Genomic DNA, 19,777 nt, shown 5'->3' with positions numbered 1-19,777 from the left:
TATATATATAATATATATATATATATATATATATTTGACCATCTCTTATCTGTTTGACCATTTATATATCTCAAACCAAACTCTAAGTAAGGTACAAGTCACTACAGCATGTTTGACCATCTCTTATCTGCTGTGGTCAATGGTTTGACCTTAATTTAATGACGGCCTATACAATCACAAAAGCAAAAATCAACCAACTAATAAACTTGCAACAAAAGGTAAATTTGAGGTCAACTTTACCATATATATACCTCTATCTTCTCAACAAATCATGCAACATCAAGAACCAAACTTACATTAAAAATACCCCTCGATTTCCCGTTTCCGTTCTCGATCTCGTTCAAATCTGGAAGTTCGGTTCTTACTTTTCCCTTATTTTTTAACTCGATGGGTTGATCTCCTTTCCGTTTTCGTGGAGATGTCTCTTCAATCTTCTGAGCCAAATTTCGTAATTCATCGGATACGGGGTCCCACACAGACTATCCACATAATCAGCAAATGCTTTCAGAACTGCAGATATTTCTCCAAGTTTTTGCTGAATCAATCTTTTTGACCAGAAGGTGTCTCTCCATTCCAATGCTCCTTCAACAGAATCCAAATCGGGTAAATCACCCCCAGAGGAAAAATAAAGCAAATAAACGAGACTTTCTGCATCGGAAGCCGAACATAGTTTGCCTTCTTGAAGGGCGTATGTGGATGAGAAATGGAGATTCATAGCGGGCCGATCTCGTTCCTCCAAAATTGCGTGGCCCCACCCAACTAGAACAAAGTAAGGTTGCGGGATCACGCCAGATGTCACACAGATGATGTTTTCAGGTCTAATGTCACCATGCCGAATGCCAGCAGAGGCGGCGGTCGAGAGAGCAGATAAGCAATCTTGGCAACATCTAATGGCTTCATCGGGTCCAAATTGACCCAAATTGACCATTTCGGCTACTGTTTTGCCAACTGGAGTTGTCACGAGAATCGGGGTCCCACACCATGGATTGTCACAGTTTCCACCAGAGTTTGGTTTCCGGCATTGGCCAGGATGAACTATCCTGCCGGAGATGACTAATTCCGGCAAATACTTGCTGGATAAACCATTATGTTTCATAACGGAAAATACTTTAGTTTGTCGCTGGACCTGATACCATAACTTCATATCTTCCCATGCTGGTTCGAGTTGAGATGGATGTGAACCTACATATAGAAACAGGGCCTTTCCTGGGTCGTCAACTGAAGAAGCAACGTAATACGGCATTTCACCGTCACTTAGAACTTGGTTGATCTGATAACTTTTTTGCCAATTTGAATCCTCCACCAGCAAAATAGATCCTACTTCGAGTTTAATTGATCTTCGGGGCTCAATAATAACAGGCTCTTCCTGGATTTCAACAATTTCTGGGGAAATGCTACGTTGCTGGAGTTTGAATAGACCGTTTCCATTTATTCCGATTTCCCCTAACCGCCTCTCGTTTCTTCTTGATTGAAGACGAGAACTGTGATCAGCAGCTAAATCTTCAATCGAGTTGTTGGGCATTCCAGCATACTGAACCATTGAATGGAAAGTAGCAAAAAGTACCTGTAAAGCACCGATATCCCCCCAATTGGCATTTCCAAGCTTGTTCCAGATCCTATCGAAAGGAGTGACTGAAACTCGCGAATGATTCTCGATCCATTCAGCAGCACATTGATACACATTATTAACGTCAAACTCCATTTTGGTCAAATCTCCTTCAACTTTTACAACACCGCCATATTGACAATCGGCCAGAATAACGAATACAGAACTTAAACTTGACGGATTTTTCGATCTCCGGAGACTTCTTGACAATAAAATACGTACAGCATAGAACAGGGCTTCGCCCAAAACAGATAACGAAGGAAACGTGACATCGTTTTCCCTTGCGAGGCTTTCGATACCGGGCCTTAAAAGGGCCAACTCGAGAATATCATGCCATTTACCATGTGGGTGTCTAGGGTTATTGAGCATTACGGCTGTGGCACACAGACCTCCAAGTTTTCCATTAGCAATGGCTTTCTCAGCCTGATAGAATTTTAAATTTGCGTCATAAAGACAGGCAACAGATAAAGGCATGGGCTCATCTTGGTTCCAAAATGCCTCCCATAACCCCTTTACACTTGCATGTAGAAAATCTTCTATAGCAAGAAAAGCAGTAGCTTCCATCGTGCCTGATGGTGATGCATAACCAGCACTGGGCATCCGAATCAGCTGCTGAAAAGAAACCCCTTCCAATGCATAATCAAACTTTTGAAGATCTATCAACTCAAAAGGAACATCAAAGTCATATGAATTTTCTGCTAAACTTTGAAACCAGTCTTCAAGATTTGCAGTCAAGATTTGACTGTCGCAAAATCTATGAAGGAACTCCTCCCGAACCCTACCACCGGAAGAAATACTTGACTTTTTGGTCCCTGACACTACTGATTCCTGGTCCGGTGACCCACCTGCATAAGTGAGACATATACAAGAAAGATGTTTATTTTTGCCAGTAGAATACCATTTGCCAATTTGACTATGACTTGAAAGACAAGAGTTACATTTTTTTTTCTTAGTAAGACATGAGAAACTGGAATTTAGTAATATACTGCATTCCACAATTAATATGCATCATGCACACCCACAAGTCCAACATAAGGCATAGTAGGTAAATATTGCAAGTCTGCAATAAGCATTTATTAGACACATATGTGTGCATTCAAACATGCACATGCACACACAAAAAATTGAAGGCAAAGGAATTATAGATGAAGAATTAAATAATGTAACAAAGGGGAGCTAAGAGGAGCTAGTATGGCCAATAAGTTCAAATACAAAAACACAGTTCCATTTATGATCCTGCATCTCCTCACCTCACGTAAAGAACATCATGGTAAAAGCTGAGAAACAGCAGTATGTGCCAAAGTACTAATAGTGAACATATGAAAAGCTCTACCATGAAGTCACCATATTCTGTACTCAAACAGGCTAGATATTAGCTCTTGCCTAGATATATAAAGTAAACATGCTCCAAAAAAATGAAGACCCTAAATAAAAGTATCCTATATTGAGTGTTCATACATGAACATTTATTTGCGACAGGTATTGCAAGTTTCTTAGAGCTGGAAAAATAGTTGGCAGAGGAAGGAAATGATGGAAAAAAAAAAATGCTTGTTATTGACAACAATTATGCAAGAATCTTGTAGCAGCCAATAAGCTGTCTGCATGGAGATGACAAAGCTCCAAATCAAATGAATACAAAACTGATTCCTCAAACAACTATTCCCATGGATATTAATAATGGATATCCAAGGAGTATTATCTGCTAACAATCCAAAAGAAATACTAAAGAAAAGGCAATATTAGACGAGCATTGCATCAAAATGGGTGGAGGAAGCTATCCAAGCTAGATTAGTTCCTCAACGGCTTCCACCATCAAACTGTTTTTGTTTTTTCTTGGGGGGGGGGGGGGGGGGGGTTCAGTCGAACTAGATTAATTCCTGGACAACTTGCATCTGCAGATGCAATAGCTGAACAAGTTGGACTTGATAAATAGCCTTATTTTCGCCACTTGGCCTCACTTTTATTGTTGATCAAGTCTTTAGTGATGGACTTGTAACGATCAATTCCCTGAAAGAAGTCTTGTCCTCAAGAGGAAAAGAAGGAATTTGTAAAGCAAGATCATAATATCCCCAACTGGTTCTTCTAGAGGACACCCCATCCCATGCAACCAAGAGCTCGAAAGTAAGAACACTGCCATCATTAGCCTGCCTTTGCAATGAAATTATAAAAATTGGGATAGGATCTCACCCCCCCCCCCCACTCTTTCAAAATAGGACGTGAAAGTTTCCTTTCTGGGAGGTGTGGGCATGAACTCCCATCCTGCAGACAAGGACACAGGTGTTGGGGGAGAACTAAGAAGGAAGAGCTTTGCCCAAAGCTAGTTGGAGCAATGAAGCGTATAAAATTGGATGAACTTTGAAGGATTCAGGTAGCTCTAGTTCATAAACCACTTGTCCAACTTAACAAAGTACCATGTAGAGACAAAATAAACAAGCTGATAATTTTTGGTGCCTCCTTAAGGGGAGGCAATGTTGGTAAGGTTGAAAAAAAAAAAAAAAAGAATTTCCAACTTCAAAACTAAGCTCCTGTCTCTCGGAATGAACTTGTTTCTTTATTTGAGACCGAGCTTTTAAAAAGATTTTCTTAAAAAGTTTCATCCTTCATCATGAGTGATCAGCTAAACGCTAGTTCTTATATGAGAGTCTCCTAGAATGAAATAGATGAGGAACCAGTGGGTCATGGCATCATGCCCATAGACGATGTTAAACCAAGTAGTCCTGCTGAAGTCTGGAAGCTGGTACTGAAGGAATATCCGGCCCAAGGAACAGAAGTGCTTCATTGCGTAGGTTATTCGTGACCAAAACATCACAAAAAGCCTTCTAAAGAACTGTTCATAATCTCTATTTCTATGTCAGTTTATGAATGATAAGAAGTGCCCATCCTCAAACAAGTTACGCTTACTGCCAAAAACACTGGTAAAGATGGCATCCCATCTGAGAGGCTATACTGGAATGTGAGAGTACCCTCGCATTTTCAGCATCTCTACTGCCTAACTTCCCTTGGTATTTCCTTGTCTGGGGTTGCATTACAGCCCCTAAGGTTGCCATCTCCGCAATCTTCATGTAGATGTATCATGCCTGCCCATGTGGCATCGACAAGGATTTTGATCTATAATGTCATCAAGATTCTCCTTTGGATGTCAACGCAATCATCTCAATTATAGACGGGAGTTGTTGTCAATTCCTACGTGCATCGCAACTTGGCAGAGACTTCCTAGGTTAAGCTAACATTACCTGCTTTACAGTGATTATGGAAGTGATAACACAACTCTGTAGATAGTGTTTCATTGATCGGTTGATGCTCCATTAAGTGGTGTAATTGCTTGACCTTCATTTGTTATGCAAATCTATGGTAACTTCAAAATAATATCATCACAAACTTCTAAAGAACAAACATGTATGTTAATGCACGTTTTCTCTCCTAGTAATTACATTCTCACTCAAGGAGAAAGAAAAAGTGTGGGGTTGATGTCACCATTAATAGTTCATAGTTGCCATAAATTTCTTCTCATTTTCTATTACCACTATTGACAATCTGACCAGCCTCTATACTTTTACTATGAACATTGGCATTGTTTTACATAACTTTCACATTGATTTCGTTATTAAAATCCCATACTAGCATTCTTTTTCCTTTGATACTTTTATTCTTCGGTTAATAATCAATTTGGTACTTGTTAAACCCTTGTAATGGCGAACGAGCAACTTTCTCAGGACTTTACTAGGTTCATTACTATGATAGTTATATTACATCAAACATCATGTGCATAAGTCTCTTAATAAAATAGTTCTATGAATGTATACACTTGTTAGACTATGTACATCTTATTTCCACAACTTTTTTAACTTCGAGCCTAAAGTCTTTGGTGAGAAAACTTAAAGTTAAGCAAACTGATCCTTGAAGGGGTACATGTATTACTGTCCTTGTAACAAATAAGAAGTTTCTACCATGCCACTTTTCCAGAGCTAGGCTGCTTCTTTCCTTTTGGAACAAATAAGTTGAATCTCCAAGTCCAGATATCTTTTGAAGCTCCTTTGGTTCCCAACAATTATGTGACTACACCTACTACTCCATTCATGTATGTTATAAGAGAAGAGACACTTATTAGAATCACCCAGTGAGACCCTTGGTCCACCTTCAGACAATCCAATCAAGGTTTTCCACTTTTCCCCTCTTATTGATCCTCTTTTTAGACTACTACCAAAGTACCAATACACCCTATATACCTTGTTGCATAACATAGCTAGCTGCATTGGTAAGCATATCAAGAGACTTGCATGCTATATAGTTCATGTTTCTTATGTTCAGCTATCCTCTTGGATCATGCAGACAAGAATAAGTCTACATCTACATCGTGTGCAAACTCTTCAATGATCTCCATATTTAAATTTACTCAACACAGCTTCTTGATCAGCTGCTATGGGAGAGAGTGCAGGTGGTGGTATCCTGAGAATGATCAAAGCATTACACAACTTGGGAATGGAAAGGGCAATCTCAAGGATACTAGAGCTTGGTATTGCTTCTTTTTGTGAGTGTGGTGAATTAGCTTATGTCTTTCCCACATACTAATTATGGGGATCGAGTATCCTAGATATTGAGGTCTCTAAATGATGCTCCGCATCAAGGTCTTTTATATATTGATCAAGGCACAGTTGAGCTATATGATATTCTCATGCGAGACTTGTCAATTTCCATGCACCAGGAGGTGAACAATAGGATTCTACTTGCCACCGGCGGTAATCTAGTTCCCTTGAAAAGCAAGTATTGAGGCACTTGTTTTTATAGTGCCAACTGCCAATATGTGAGCTAACATGGATGCATCATTTAGTACAAGTCAGGAGATACTACAGCTGGACGAAGCACAAATGAACATGTAGATGAATCGTATATTTGATGTGCATTCCCATTATCATGAAGTGGATTATCACTTTTTTCATGAGAAGGCAGTTAGTAATCAAAAACCTCCCATGTAGCTTGCGTGTCTACGTGTTCAGAAGAACCAGGTAGCTAATCTTTTGACGAAATCCCCTTTCTGAAAACATTGATTGATCCTGCGTGTGCTTGGTTAGGAATGTGCACGTGCATACTCTACTTGAGCAGGAGCTATATATATATATATATATATATATATATAATACTGGTTACGTATCACCTCTAGAATTTTAGCAGGGTTCTGCTCCTTCAGCCCGTTGGCCCACTTTGGGCTAGATGTATTCATGCTTTGATTGATGATTCATCCTTTTAGAGAACCATATTTTATAATACTCAACTTATACCATGAAAAACTTAGCATATCAACAACCCAAAAAACTGAATAATGGCATGCTAAATGGAGTTAGGTTCTTACAAGAGTCCATAACAAAGGGAAAGCAGGAAAGTAATAGGAACCATAAGAATTCATTAGTAATGGAAAAATACATAGCAGGCCAACAAATCCATATAGAAACCCCAAAATTGTTAAATATTATTACCAAGTTACAAAACTAATCCCAAAATGAGCAATGAACAAAATTTGATAGAAGATAACAGGATGGCTGAAAGGTTGATTAGATTGAATTTTGAGAGGCTAGTCTCTCCATAAAAATCACTAGGTAATTTTCAGCATGTTCCCCCCCCCCCCCCTTTTCTTTCTTCTATTTATAATATATTCACTTCCCCACTAACAAACTCTTCTTATTGAAATTCCTCTAATACCCTTGTCAGTGGCCACCAACAGAAGTTAACCCATTTGATCCTTTCCTTTACCCTGAGTCCTCTCCTTTCTTCTTGGATAAGTAAAATGGATAGATGGGTGCATAGCATACTAATAGCCTATACTTCTAACACTCGTCAAATTGGAGTTAAAATATATGACATCACCCACCTTGCTGCATTAACTATCCCCAACAAAATGACTTGGTCAGCATATAGGCAACCAAGTCTATACAAATTACGTATAACAAGAAGTATCAGAAACCTTCTCATGTTGACTCATATAGTGAACATGCCAAGCCCCAATATTTAAACTCAACACTTGAAAGGGAAACCTAGACTTCTTACTTTTCAGAATTCAATAAAGATAAAATATCAAAATCGTAGATCGGTACATACAACCTGCCTGATTAGAATCATGATAACATGCAACCTCATGTGCCCCCATCAATACACAAGAGTGATTGTGGTAGATCCACGCTTGTGATATGTTCTAGACATGCAACAGACTGTCCGAACAAGAAATACAAGGGGGAGATGTGACTAATTGACCACATTCAAAGAAATGAAAATACCATGCTTAGTGACTATAGGATACTTCAACTTCATGATTGTGTTTTTGACATAAAAATGATCCACTCAGGAGATCTACCTGAAACCGCAAAAACTATCATTTTCATATCACAGTATCTCAAAACATACCAGAAGTATCTAGCTACATGAAAATGCTCAAAGTAACAGTCATACAAGTTGCAAATAATGAAAAACCTCTTCAATGCCAGAAAGAGCATTAAAGAATAAAACTTGAGAAGCCTTATTGAGGCCATACAAAGCAAGACCTCCTAAAACAACGAATTTTGGAATCATCCTCCAAGTACCATATAATTATCCTCGAGAACAGCATTAAGAAATGTCTTGATCATATCAAGATTATGAAGCAGCCAATAATGAGTTGCTGCATGTGAAATCACAATAGACAAAGACTTGACGTCAACAATGGCCTATGTCGAAATGCATTTATGCATACCACTTACATCCCTAAAAGTAAGGTCAATAATGGCCTATGCCTAAATGCTTTTACGCATAGCTTTGCATTGTCCAGATAAAGAAAAGCTTCCACACACACCCCTAATATCATACTAACTATCCATGGTAGTTACAAAGATAAGATGGTCAAGGACAAGTGAGCATAAGAAACCTGGTGCAACAATGGGTGCAATACAAGTTTGGTTATACTTGCAATAGCATTTGGCAATGAGAACTTTTGGTCTCATGAAAAGCAGAAGAAAAAGCCAATAAGGAAGATGGCTCACTAGAATCATGAACAACAATAACAATGGCACTATATGTGCCCTTATAGAGAGAGATGAGACACCATAAGATTGAAACGTTAGAACAAAACCAACCACAACTTCATGCTACTGAAGAACATGATTATTAAGAACAAAAGTCGAGATCTTTTCTCACTGGTTAGAGAAAGGACCCGACTTCACATGACATCCACATAGATAAAGTACTTAACACAATAGGCCACGTGCTTGATAATAACCTATAACGGTATTAGTAGCACTCACTCCAGTTTACTAAGTTGTGCGCATAATAAATGCACAAAAAAGAATATAGCACAGATGTAGAAACAGGATCATGGAAATAGGAGTTCATAGGGTAATTTACACTTGAAGATAGTTGAACATGTGGACTTTTTTTTAATAATAAACTAGAAGAACTGCATGTTCCAAAACTGAGATGGTACAATATGATGGTAAGGTATGTGCAACCTCTATCTTTTGCATTTAATAACTCATTAAAGTCCATTTGCAGAAGATCGTTGATGAAATTTATCTTCACTATGCAAAAGATTGCAATGATAGGTAGAAGCAACAGCAAACGAGACACAAATTATGAAAGGTAATTCTAGGTATTTTTTTACTTTTCTTGCAGTAAGATATGATTTCAGGTCTTTGTACAAACATAATGCTTTTGTACCATAAAAACTCGAGTACAGAGTACCTAGAAGGCTTCTCACCGAGATGGAAACCCTTCAAAATCTAACACAAATACGTGTATAATATATCTCCAACACTGGTGAGAAATTGTCCATGGTCTAACATTTTTATCATGACAAGAGTATTGCTCTAGAATATTTTTGCCAAAGTATAAAAATAGAAATGCAATGTTGCTATGCATACATGAAACACCCCAAATTAGGGGCAAATTGTAATGATCATCACATTGAAGGATTAGAGATGGCAATTTATGAAAATTAATTATTTTAATGACTTAAATTGTCATAGGAGGGAAATTTAGAATTTAATTAAGAGTTCATATATTAACCTTTTTCAAATTTCAAAATTCAATTAAGGATTTGGAAAAGGAGCAAATTAGGTGATGATGGAAGGAGATCAAACACCCTTATTTGGTGCCATCATGTATGGGAGGGATAAAAAGCCATGCCCCATTGTTTCTTGTTCATTTCATGAGCTTGAAGCTTCTTTCGCATAACCATTCAGCCATGGAGAAGGAGATGGAGAACCAGTGAAGGTTCGGAATTCAATTCATGGTGAGAATTCATTTAGTTTAGGAAACTGATCGTTATTATGGTACTATGTTAGGATTATGAATGTAATATGTGAACTTGGTATGAAATCAGTGGGTAGAATTCATGATGAAGTGTTAAAAATGGAGATTTATGTTTATGTTCTTAAATGGTGGTTATGATCATGAAATTCGATCGAGAAATGAGTTTTATTGAGGATTGGCATGTTATTAAGTGTTAAAAGACATGGAGAACAGATTGGACTCAAAAAGAATGGTTAAAATCGAGTTAGAATCAAATTAGAAAATGATCATGGAGAAAATCGTGAGCTCAGGCTCACATTGGAGGAGGTCGTCGCGAGCTTAGCAAAAGCAAGCTCAGACTCGCCGTGGAGGTCGCATATCAAGGTTCAACAAGGCCAAGGGCCCACTTGAGTACGGGGGTAGTCGGGAGCTCCGAAGTCAGGCAAGAGGAGGCTTTGACCTTTGGTTGGTCCAGATTTGACCAGCTTTGACCATTTGACTAGGGTTGACTAATGTTGACGAGTTTGGCCTACATTGACCCAGTTTGACTAACATTGACTATGGTTGACCAAGGTTAATCAAGGTTGACTAAGTTTTACTTTTTGAACCGTTTGACCAAATGGTTATATTGTTGGGTTCAAATAAGTATTTGGAGATAAGTTAGGAGACTAAATTATTGTTTTGACTTAGTGTCGGGTTTGACCATATTTGACCTTTGTTGACTTTTTGGCAAATTAGGCAATTGACATATTCTAGTGTATATTATGTAGGTCATTAACCTGGAGCAAGTCAGGTGAGTTTCATGTAACTTTTCTTTGGGATGCATGCCTATATATGAACATGTTTTACGTGGTACATGATAGCGAGTGAAGAGAAGTATGATGTACATGTGTTATTTTACATTTCATTGGTATTGCGTAATGTTAAGAGGCAAACATGCCATTTGGTTTAAGGCATTCATTTTAAATAGCATGGGCATGAGGAATAGAGGAGCATGCTTAAATAAAAATGGTTTTTAGAGTATATATGGTTTCGCTACCCTGACGCGGATTTGAGTCTTGGATCAGAACAGTAAGGTCGGTAGCTCCCACGTGAACCACATGGCAATATAGTCAACCATATTATTCGAACAACTATGAGATCTCATCTATTTTTAAAAAGTTTATACTAAACTGGGAGCATATTTATTTATGATATTTATATGTGCATGAAGAAACTATATTAAGTACGTGCTTACTTGTCGCATGAAACCATGAACTCACTGAGCTTATTAGCTGACTAGTTGCATGCAGGGGAAATTTCAAGGTTAGGCAAAGGTAAGGGGCACGTCTAAGCCCATTAGATTATCTCAGAGATGCGCAAAAAGACCGGTCCTTTCGGTTCGTACTTCGTACAAGACCATCCGTTGGCCAGGAGATGTTGAAGTTGCATAGATTATTTGTATTGTGCCTACTATCATCAACCAAGGAGAATCCTTTTCTTTTTTAGTTTCACTTGATTCAAATATTTCTCTCGGTATAAATAATGGAATTGTCTTTCCTTTCCGGACTAGACCATTACAGTATCAGGTCGGACCAAACTAGACCGCCAGTCCTTAATCGGGTCGAGATTTTTTAAGGCAGACCAGTCTTTTTTTAGGACCGGAATAAAGCCACAAGATAAAAACTTAGACCAGGCCGGGTCGTACCAGATTGAATTTTTTTTCTATTCAAAACTTATTTTAGCAAGATCAAATCAGTAAATGTAATGAAAAAGAATAAAGTGTTTGTAAATTAAAACATAAATCAACAACAATTGATAATGTATTGCGTTGAATATTTTAGAAGAATTGCACGATATATATTAGGTACATAAGTTTTTTCATTCTATTTTTATATTATCGTGATAATATTTAGTAAACATTTAAAAGATGTACAAAATTAATATAGCTCATAAAATGAATTAATAGCTTCCAATGAAATGGACCCCAAATGTTCAGTGTTTAGTAGAATTGTTTAAGTATATTTTCATTTGTAAATTTATATTTTATAATTTTAATACAATAATACTTAATAATGACTTGTGAATTAGTGAATACTAAATAAGTGAATAGTAATAGTGTTTATTTTATAAAGTATAAACTATTGTCATTTATTTCACCCCACTTGTATCCTATGACTAACATTTTCATCAATCTCTCAATCCTTCCAGAATTATGAAGAGTGAATGGCATATCATTTTAGATGGGCCCAGATAAAAGTAATTAATTGCAGCTTAGCTAATCTACTGAGATGCTTAACAGAAAAAAAAATCACAATGGGATCTGACCCTTCCATGTGTCGAGCTTTCAAGCGACTCATAAAAGAGCATGACCAGAAAGAACAGTGTTAATGGCTGAGTCCTAATAGCTAACACCATTCTTGACCTGGCTCCTATGCTGTTAATATCGTGATATATCGGCGATATATCGGATATCGCTCCTAGAGAAAATATCGGTGCATAAATATCGGTCAAAATATCGTCCCCGATATTATCGGCGATATTTTCCGATTTTTCCCGATTTTTAGCGATATTTTGATGTATATATCGGACCGATATATCGATTTTTTAGGGTTTAAATATTTGGGCTTTTGTTATTTCATGGGCCTAGTTTTTTGGGCTTGGTAACTTAAATTAGGTCTGAAATTAGTCTGCCTCCACAACGGTCTTCTTCTTTCTTTTATATTTACGACTTCAGACACCTAGTTAATCACGACTTCGACTTCTTCTCACGACTTCGACTTCGACTTCTTCTCACAACTTCAGACTTCACGACACCTAGTTCTTTTCGACTTCACGACACCTAGTTCTTTTCTCGGTCTCTCTTCTCGATCTCCTCTGCTTACCAGGTTGCTACAGCCACAACAGCAACTGGCAGCAACAGCAGCCAGCAACAGCAATCGACAGCAACAACAATCGACAACAACAACAGCCACCTGAGTTCCTGCCTTCCTTGTCAACTCAGCCTCCAACAGTTCCTCAAGACAACCTAGTGACTCCCTCAATAGTGCCTGGTCCAGCCTCCAGGTCTTACTATCACCTACCCACTCACTTAATTATTCTTATTTGTCTTAGTTAGAAGTTAGAACTTAGAACTAAGAACTTAATTACTAAAAAAAGCAATGGAAAGTAGAGAAGGGGTCAATATTCAAGGGCATCTGTGAGCCCGATTACTACCACTACTACTTCATCAGATGCGGGTACAAAATGCGTCAATGGAGATATGGCTTGGGAATGGGGGGTATGGAAAGATCCAACCAAAAAAAATAATGTATGGTGTACCTTATGTGATAAAAAAATGAGTGGGGGGATCACTAGGTTGAAAGAACACCTTACTCACACCGGAGGTAACGTCATTGGTTGTCCTAATGTGAGTAACGACATCAAAAAAAGAGTTCTAGCATCCATTAGTGAAAAGAATAAGAAAAAGAAAAAGAAAGAACGAAATAGAAACGTTGAAATCCTTCGACAATATTCGGTTGAAGTTGATGATATTGATGAGGATGAGCAAGACGTAGATGGAATAGAGATTATCGAAGGAGGAAGAGCACGAGCACGAGCACAAGCCTCAACACAGCCTCGTGGTTTAAAAAGAAAGCCCGCTAGTAATGTTCGTGGGCCTCTTGATGCGATATTGAAGCCCGATTATGCCAAGATAAAGCAAGCCATTTTAGATAGAAACAATCCAATCAAGGAGAAGTTAAAGTTGGCCGCTTGGAAAGAGTTTGCGGTTTGGGCATATTCGGTTAGGTTGCCATTCAATGCCGTGCAAGATGAAAACTTTCAAAAGTTCGTAAATACGGTTGGAAAGTATGGAAGAGGTAATTACCACTTCAAATTTCTAATATATTTCTCAAAAGTTAACTACTAAATAGTAAGTACTAACTTTATTCCTATCGTTGGTAGGCATGCCKGCTCCAAGTTATCATAATATTCGGGTCACATTGTTGAAAGATGTACTTGAGGACACCAACAAGTTTGTGGATTCCTTCCATTCACACTGGAAGAAGAGTAAATGCACTATTATGTCCGATTTTTGGACAGAYGGGAAAGGGAGAAGCTTGATCAATTTTTTGGTCAATTGTCCACAAGGGACAATTTTTTTGAAATCAATTGATGCATCGGAGCATGTGAAAGATGCTCAATTAATTGTACAGATGATCAATGAGGTTATAGAGGATGTCGGAGAGGAGAACATCGTGCAGGTAACAAATAAATATTCTATCTATATTAAGTATTAACATTATTCTACACACATACATATATTGAGTAGTGACTAATTGTTTTTTACTTATACTAGTTTGTCACCGATAATGGGTCCAACTTTAAAGCTGCTGGAAAAATCTTGGAAGAACAACATCCTCAGATGTTTTGGACACCATGCGCAGCACATTGCGTGAATCTTATTGTAGGAGATGTCGGAGAGAAAATTCCGAAGATTAAAAGTGTGTTAGYTRATGCGAGAGCGGTAGTGGTTTATATTTATAACCATGGAAGGATTTTGAATATGATGCGAAWGCTTACTAAAAATAGAGAACTGCATCGGTCATGTGTTACAAGGTTCGCAACACAATTCTACACCATTCAGAGCATCCATGAGAATCGGCATCATCTCCAAGTGTTATTTGTTTCTGAACAATGAAGAGTGACTTTGCCAAGAAACCCATCGGAAAAAGAATTGAATGAATAATAGCTAAGCAAGAGTTTTGGGACAATATTTATCTTGCTTGTCAGGTATTGGCACCATTGGTTGATGTTGTTCGGTTGGTTGATATGGAGGAGAAGCCGTGTATGGGCTATATATACGATGCTATGGAGAGAGCTAAAGATCAAATTAAGAAGAACTTGATTGGCACCGTTCACGAAAGACTGAACACTAAAGTGTGGTCAATGATTCAAGCACGATGGAGTGACCAACTTCATCATTCTTTGCATGCCGGTATAATTTATAAAACATTGCTATGTTTTATTTATTTAATTTTTAAATTTAATACAATTATTGGTATTAATTTTTAGTACATTTGTAGCCGGATATTACCTCAACCCCGCCATGTATTATGCACAAGATTCAGAAGTTGAGAATAATAGATACATTAAGACGGGACTATACGAGTCAATTGACCGACATGTGCGTGATGAAGAAAGAAATGATACTTTACGGATGGAACTCAATCAATATGTTGAGATATCGGCGCAATTTGGATCTGCGGCTGCCATAAGGAATAGAGCTAAAGTAGCACCACGTAAGTATGATAATAGGATATAATCATATAATATATATATACACACATATTCAAAAGTTTATTTGTGTTTTTTTATTAACTTAATATACCTATAAAATGTAGATGTATGGTGACGTTCTTATGGCATCGACACACCTGTGCTCCAACAATTTGCGATTAGTGTTCTAAGCTAAACCTGTAGCGCTTCTCCTTGTGAGAGGAATTGGAGTGCATTTGATCATGTAAGTTTTATTTGTTATGGAAAATATATTAGCTCAAATGAAACTTAAATTCAAGTTATGGTTTTAAATTTATCAATTATCATTTCAGTTGCACTCTAAGAAGAGAAATTGCCTTTTGCAAAAGAAGTTGAATGATCTTGTCTTCATTCAATATAACAAAAGATTGGAGAGACGCTACAAATCTCTTAAGGATAGCAAGTCTTCAAATCCTATTTTCTTGAGAGATGTTGAAGAAAATGATGATTGGGTGGTTCCAACCGRCGTTGAGCTCCAAGAGTTTGTGGATGCAAGAGATGGCCTCCTTTGGTCGGATGTACGAGAAGCAATGGGAGGTAATGAAGAAGTTGGACCAAATACAAGAAGTAAAAGGGAGCGCTATAGAGATGATGATGATCATCATGATGTTGGAGATGAAGGGGAAGAAGAGGAAGATTGAGAAGCTAACCTAAACGAAGAAGTGAATGTATTGGATGATGTTGACTCGGATGCCAAACCTATTGCTTGCGATTAGCTCGTTTTTGAACACTTCAGATGATGTGATGTTTTAATTTTGAAATTATATTTCTAAACTCTAATTAATGCATATTATATATATAATTCTAAGAAATATTATGTTAACCGCTATTTTGGACCGATAAATCACCGATATATCGAATATCGGTCCTGACCGATATTTCGTATTCTGACCGATATAACAGCATAGCCTGGCTCCTCTCCCTAACTTGAAAGTGTATATGCGAAGACTCAACATACAGTCGAGCAAATTAAGCCAATTCATAGACACAACAATAGAAAGTACAAAGCTAAGACAAATTTTCATCGTGCTGGCGTTAGGAAATCATGTATGGGCTGTATTAATAACAGATTGTCTTCAAACTGGAGCAGGTAATAACTCGAATGAGACAAAAATTGGTCCATGCAGGCTTTCCAAGAAATCAGTAAATGCAAATGAGTTGCAGCTGCCAAGCCAATATCAAGACTTTGATTATTTTAGAAATTAAGTTCCTTGTCTTGCAAGGGTATTTTCCATGTCCTTTAACCTCAAGATTGATCTTTCTTCAAACAACGGAGGACTGATGCAGCTGGTCTGTGGGAGTTTTTCTCGAGCATAGTTATTAGCCATTGCTACTATTAGCCTCCTATTGAGTCTGGTTTTATAGAATATGCCTACAAAAAATGGGGTATTTTGGGCAATTCATAGCTGTCTTAAGAACAAAGGCGAACTTAAGTGGGCGTTTGACTGTTGACTGGTCTAGAATTTGCAAACATCTATATAAGTCTGATGTGTTCTTTCCATGGCAGAGATAACCTAAAACAATTTGAGTGTTTTCCAGAAAAGAAGAGGTGCTTCGCTTTTTTATTGATTTATTGATCCTAAATGTCCATATGTTATCCTCTTTCATCTGGTTATTGCAGCAAGCCAGTTATCAATCCCAGGTAATGCATAGGCCTAGACACAGAAAGGTGGCCAGAAGGGTTCAAATACATGGAATGTAAGCATCACCCTAGCCATAAGCCTCAAAATGGGGACAGGGCCTGTTCCTTCTATTGTTCTTATCCGTCAAATTGATTGGAAATTTATGGACAACTCCTTGGTTTCATCTGCTTGGTATATATTAGACAGCATGATGCCATTCTCTTTCTCTGTTGTGCCCAAAAATTACATGGAAGGAACCCGTATCCACATATGACTTTGTTTCTGATGCTTAATACTCAAAACAACATTGCAATACAGCACAGTATACAACAAACTGCCTAAGATGGTAACGAGATGCTATTTCTGCATAGAAAGAACCCATATCCTCATATGTATAAACTGCCTAAAAGATGCTATTTCCGCAAGTATTCCCATGAAAGAAGGCAGTATCCAGATTGCAGCATCTATTTCATGACTAATAGAGTGTATGTTACAGCAACAAGCAAATGTCAAGAGCTCAGGGCTGTGAGCAAAGCCTACAGTGGCGACTTGCCATGGGATTAGTTTGGGTGCACCCATTTCCAAATGTCAAGAGCCCAGTTCCCTTACAGAGTAGGATTCAGTTCTTTCTAGGCTAGTTTCAACATATGCCCCCATTCCAAATAGAAATTACGAAGATGATGAAATAGCAGTTTGTCATAAAATCATTGGGGATAATAAATGCCAATTATTCGTACAATCCTTGGACAAAATAAATAGATATCAAAATTATTTATAGGGACCTGTAATCTCTGAGTATTCTTATTTCTTCATATAAGGAAAAAGTTTGATTAAAATACAAAACAAGCAAATACAAAATCCAATTGAAGATCCACTAAATGTAAATTTCAAAATGCTAGATTCTAACAGGAATTGGAGAAATAATACATCAAATAAGACGACGTTTTACTTGTATATCATCTCTGCATTTGGAACTTAGAACACTTGCAAAAACATAGCAATCCTTCGACGTTAAAGAAACGCCCAATTTCAGTTAATTCAAAAGATAAACACCACGGTACCAAAGGTTGCAACTATTCAGCTTGTGTGAATACAAAACCATCCATCAATCAAACCATCTACAACTCTAAGTCATCACACTAAATGCAAGCGAATTAGGTCAAGTAAAATCACGCTAATGCAAATAAATTCAAGTGGGCACAGGCAATTTCGAAAGAAGAATAAACAAAACATAAATCAAACGATCCCAAATAGAACACCATGTGAATCCTTAAGTGAATTGGGGTAGATATGCAGCAAAAACTTAAGTGAGTGGATGATAATTTACAAGGAAAATCGTTTACCTTCCATGACACCTTCCATGACGAAGAAATCGAAAATTCAGTTGAATAGCTCCAGATCCTCGATGAAGAAAATGCATCACTTGAATTCCAGTCGATTAAGTAGTCAGAAATCGGTCCACCATCGAGGACGCACTGCTCAACTCTCTCGCTTGCTCCATGAATATTCTTTGTATTTTCTTCCTTAGTATGTAGAATAATATGAGACGAATAAATAGAGTACTTCCTTTCTTTTGTATTTCACCATTCATTCATAGACTTGTAATCGGGCCGTAAATTCGTTTATTTAATAAATAAACAAACATGAACAAATTTTTTTCGTTTAGTTAAACGAGCAATTTTTTTTCCCTTTAGTTAAATGAACAAGAGTCTTGTTTGTTATTCATGTTTGTGAACGTTCGCTCATTTACGTTCGTTTATGTTCGTTTATTATAACTTTTATTTATTTAATTTGAATTCAAATTTTAAAAAGCTTTTTCAGTATTGGTATATTAATGATGGTTGATGAGGATGATTGTTTTGTTTATGTTTAAATTATGGATAATTGGTGTGTAATAGTTAATTGAATGACAAGTATTGGTGTTCGTTTGTTTATGTTCGTTTAAACCTGTTTGTTTGTGTTTGTTTAGGCATGTCTGTTTATGTTCGCTTATGCTCGTTTAACCCCTTCATTTATGTTCGTTTAGCATGTAAACAAACGAACATAAACTAACACACGTGTTTTCTAAACGAACGAACACGAACACATCTGATTTCTAAACGTTTATCATTCGTGTTGTTCGTTTGTTCGGTTAAGTTAAACGAACGAACATGAACACGCCTTTGTTCTTGTCCGTTCGGTGTTGATTTATTGTCAACATTATGTTATTTTTATATTAGTTTTTGGTGTGTGTGTATATATATATATATATATATTAATAAAAGATGGTTGTCCAAAAAACATGTCAACCTAAAAGTTGTACAAACTCTCTTAGTTTGAAGGATAACTCTCTTAGTTTGAAGGATATCTAACTCTTTTTTAAATATTCACTTATTTTGTATTATTTGGTTGGTTTTGATTTCAACAATGGTTATATATTTTGCATTATTTGTTTGGTTCCTCATTTAATATATTATATTGATATTGACATTGATTGATAATTGATCTCAAATTCATTTTTTTCTTCTTTCAGATACTTACCTCTATCTTCGAAAATATCACATTCTCATGGACTTACGGCAATACCTTAACATGTTACTTCTTTATATATAGGCTTATTTTATTTTACTTCTAATTATATAATCAAGTTTAGTTATAATAAATAAATTTTAGATTCAATTTCATTGATAACAAACTAAAACAACCAATAAGGATAAATAGATCTCAGTTTCAGGGCCGTCCTTCAGCATGACTCCACATAAGGAGCTTTTCTTGTCATTTAAAGAAAAATAAGGAAGCAATATCCTCATGGAAAACAACACAGTGTGCAAAATCTTGGGCATTGGTGCCATCTAGATGAAGATGTTTTACGCCATTATTCAAATTATTTCAGATGTAAGGTATGTTCTCTTCATGATCAAATCTCTCATATTCCTTGGATAATTGGCACAGCTTGGGTGCAATATTAGTATGCAAGGCGACTCCTAGAGAATCTCCGGTGGGACTCTTAACCTAATCAAAAGTATGAAAGCTACAAATAATT

At 37.0% G+C, this 19,777-nt stretch overlaps 1 protein-coding gene across 1 annotated transcript; it reads right to left on the bottom strand.

Moving 5' to 3' along the window:
• Positions 1–227: 227 nt before the first annotated feature.
• Positions 228–18,273, bottom strand: LOC112518229. Its single transcript, XM_025125850.1, has 2 exons — positions 18,099–18,273; positions 228–2,451 (listed from the first exon to the last, which is right to left on the bottom strand). The coding sequence occupies exons 1-2, from the start codon at positions 18,115–18,117 to the stop codon at positions 380–382; spliced, it is 2,091 nt and encodes a 696-aa protein (XP_024981618.1). The 5' UTR covers positions 18,118–18,273; the 3' UTR covers positions 228–379.
• Positions 18,274–19,777: the final 1,504 nt, after the last annotated feature.

Source organism: Cynara cardunculus (genome assembly GCF_001531365.2).
Source record: "Cynara cardunculus var. scolymus isolate 2C chromosome LG 9, CcrdV1, whole genome shotgun sequence".
Lineage (NCBI taxonomy): Eukaryota > Viridiplantae > Streptophyta > Magnoliopsida > Asterales > Asteraceae > Cynara > Cynara cardunculus.
The sequence above is the reverse complement of the archived record's forward strand: the minus strand, read 5'-3'. Positions and strand labels throughout refer to the sequence as shown.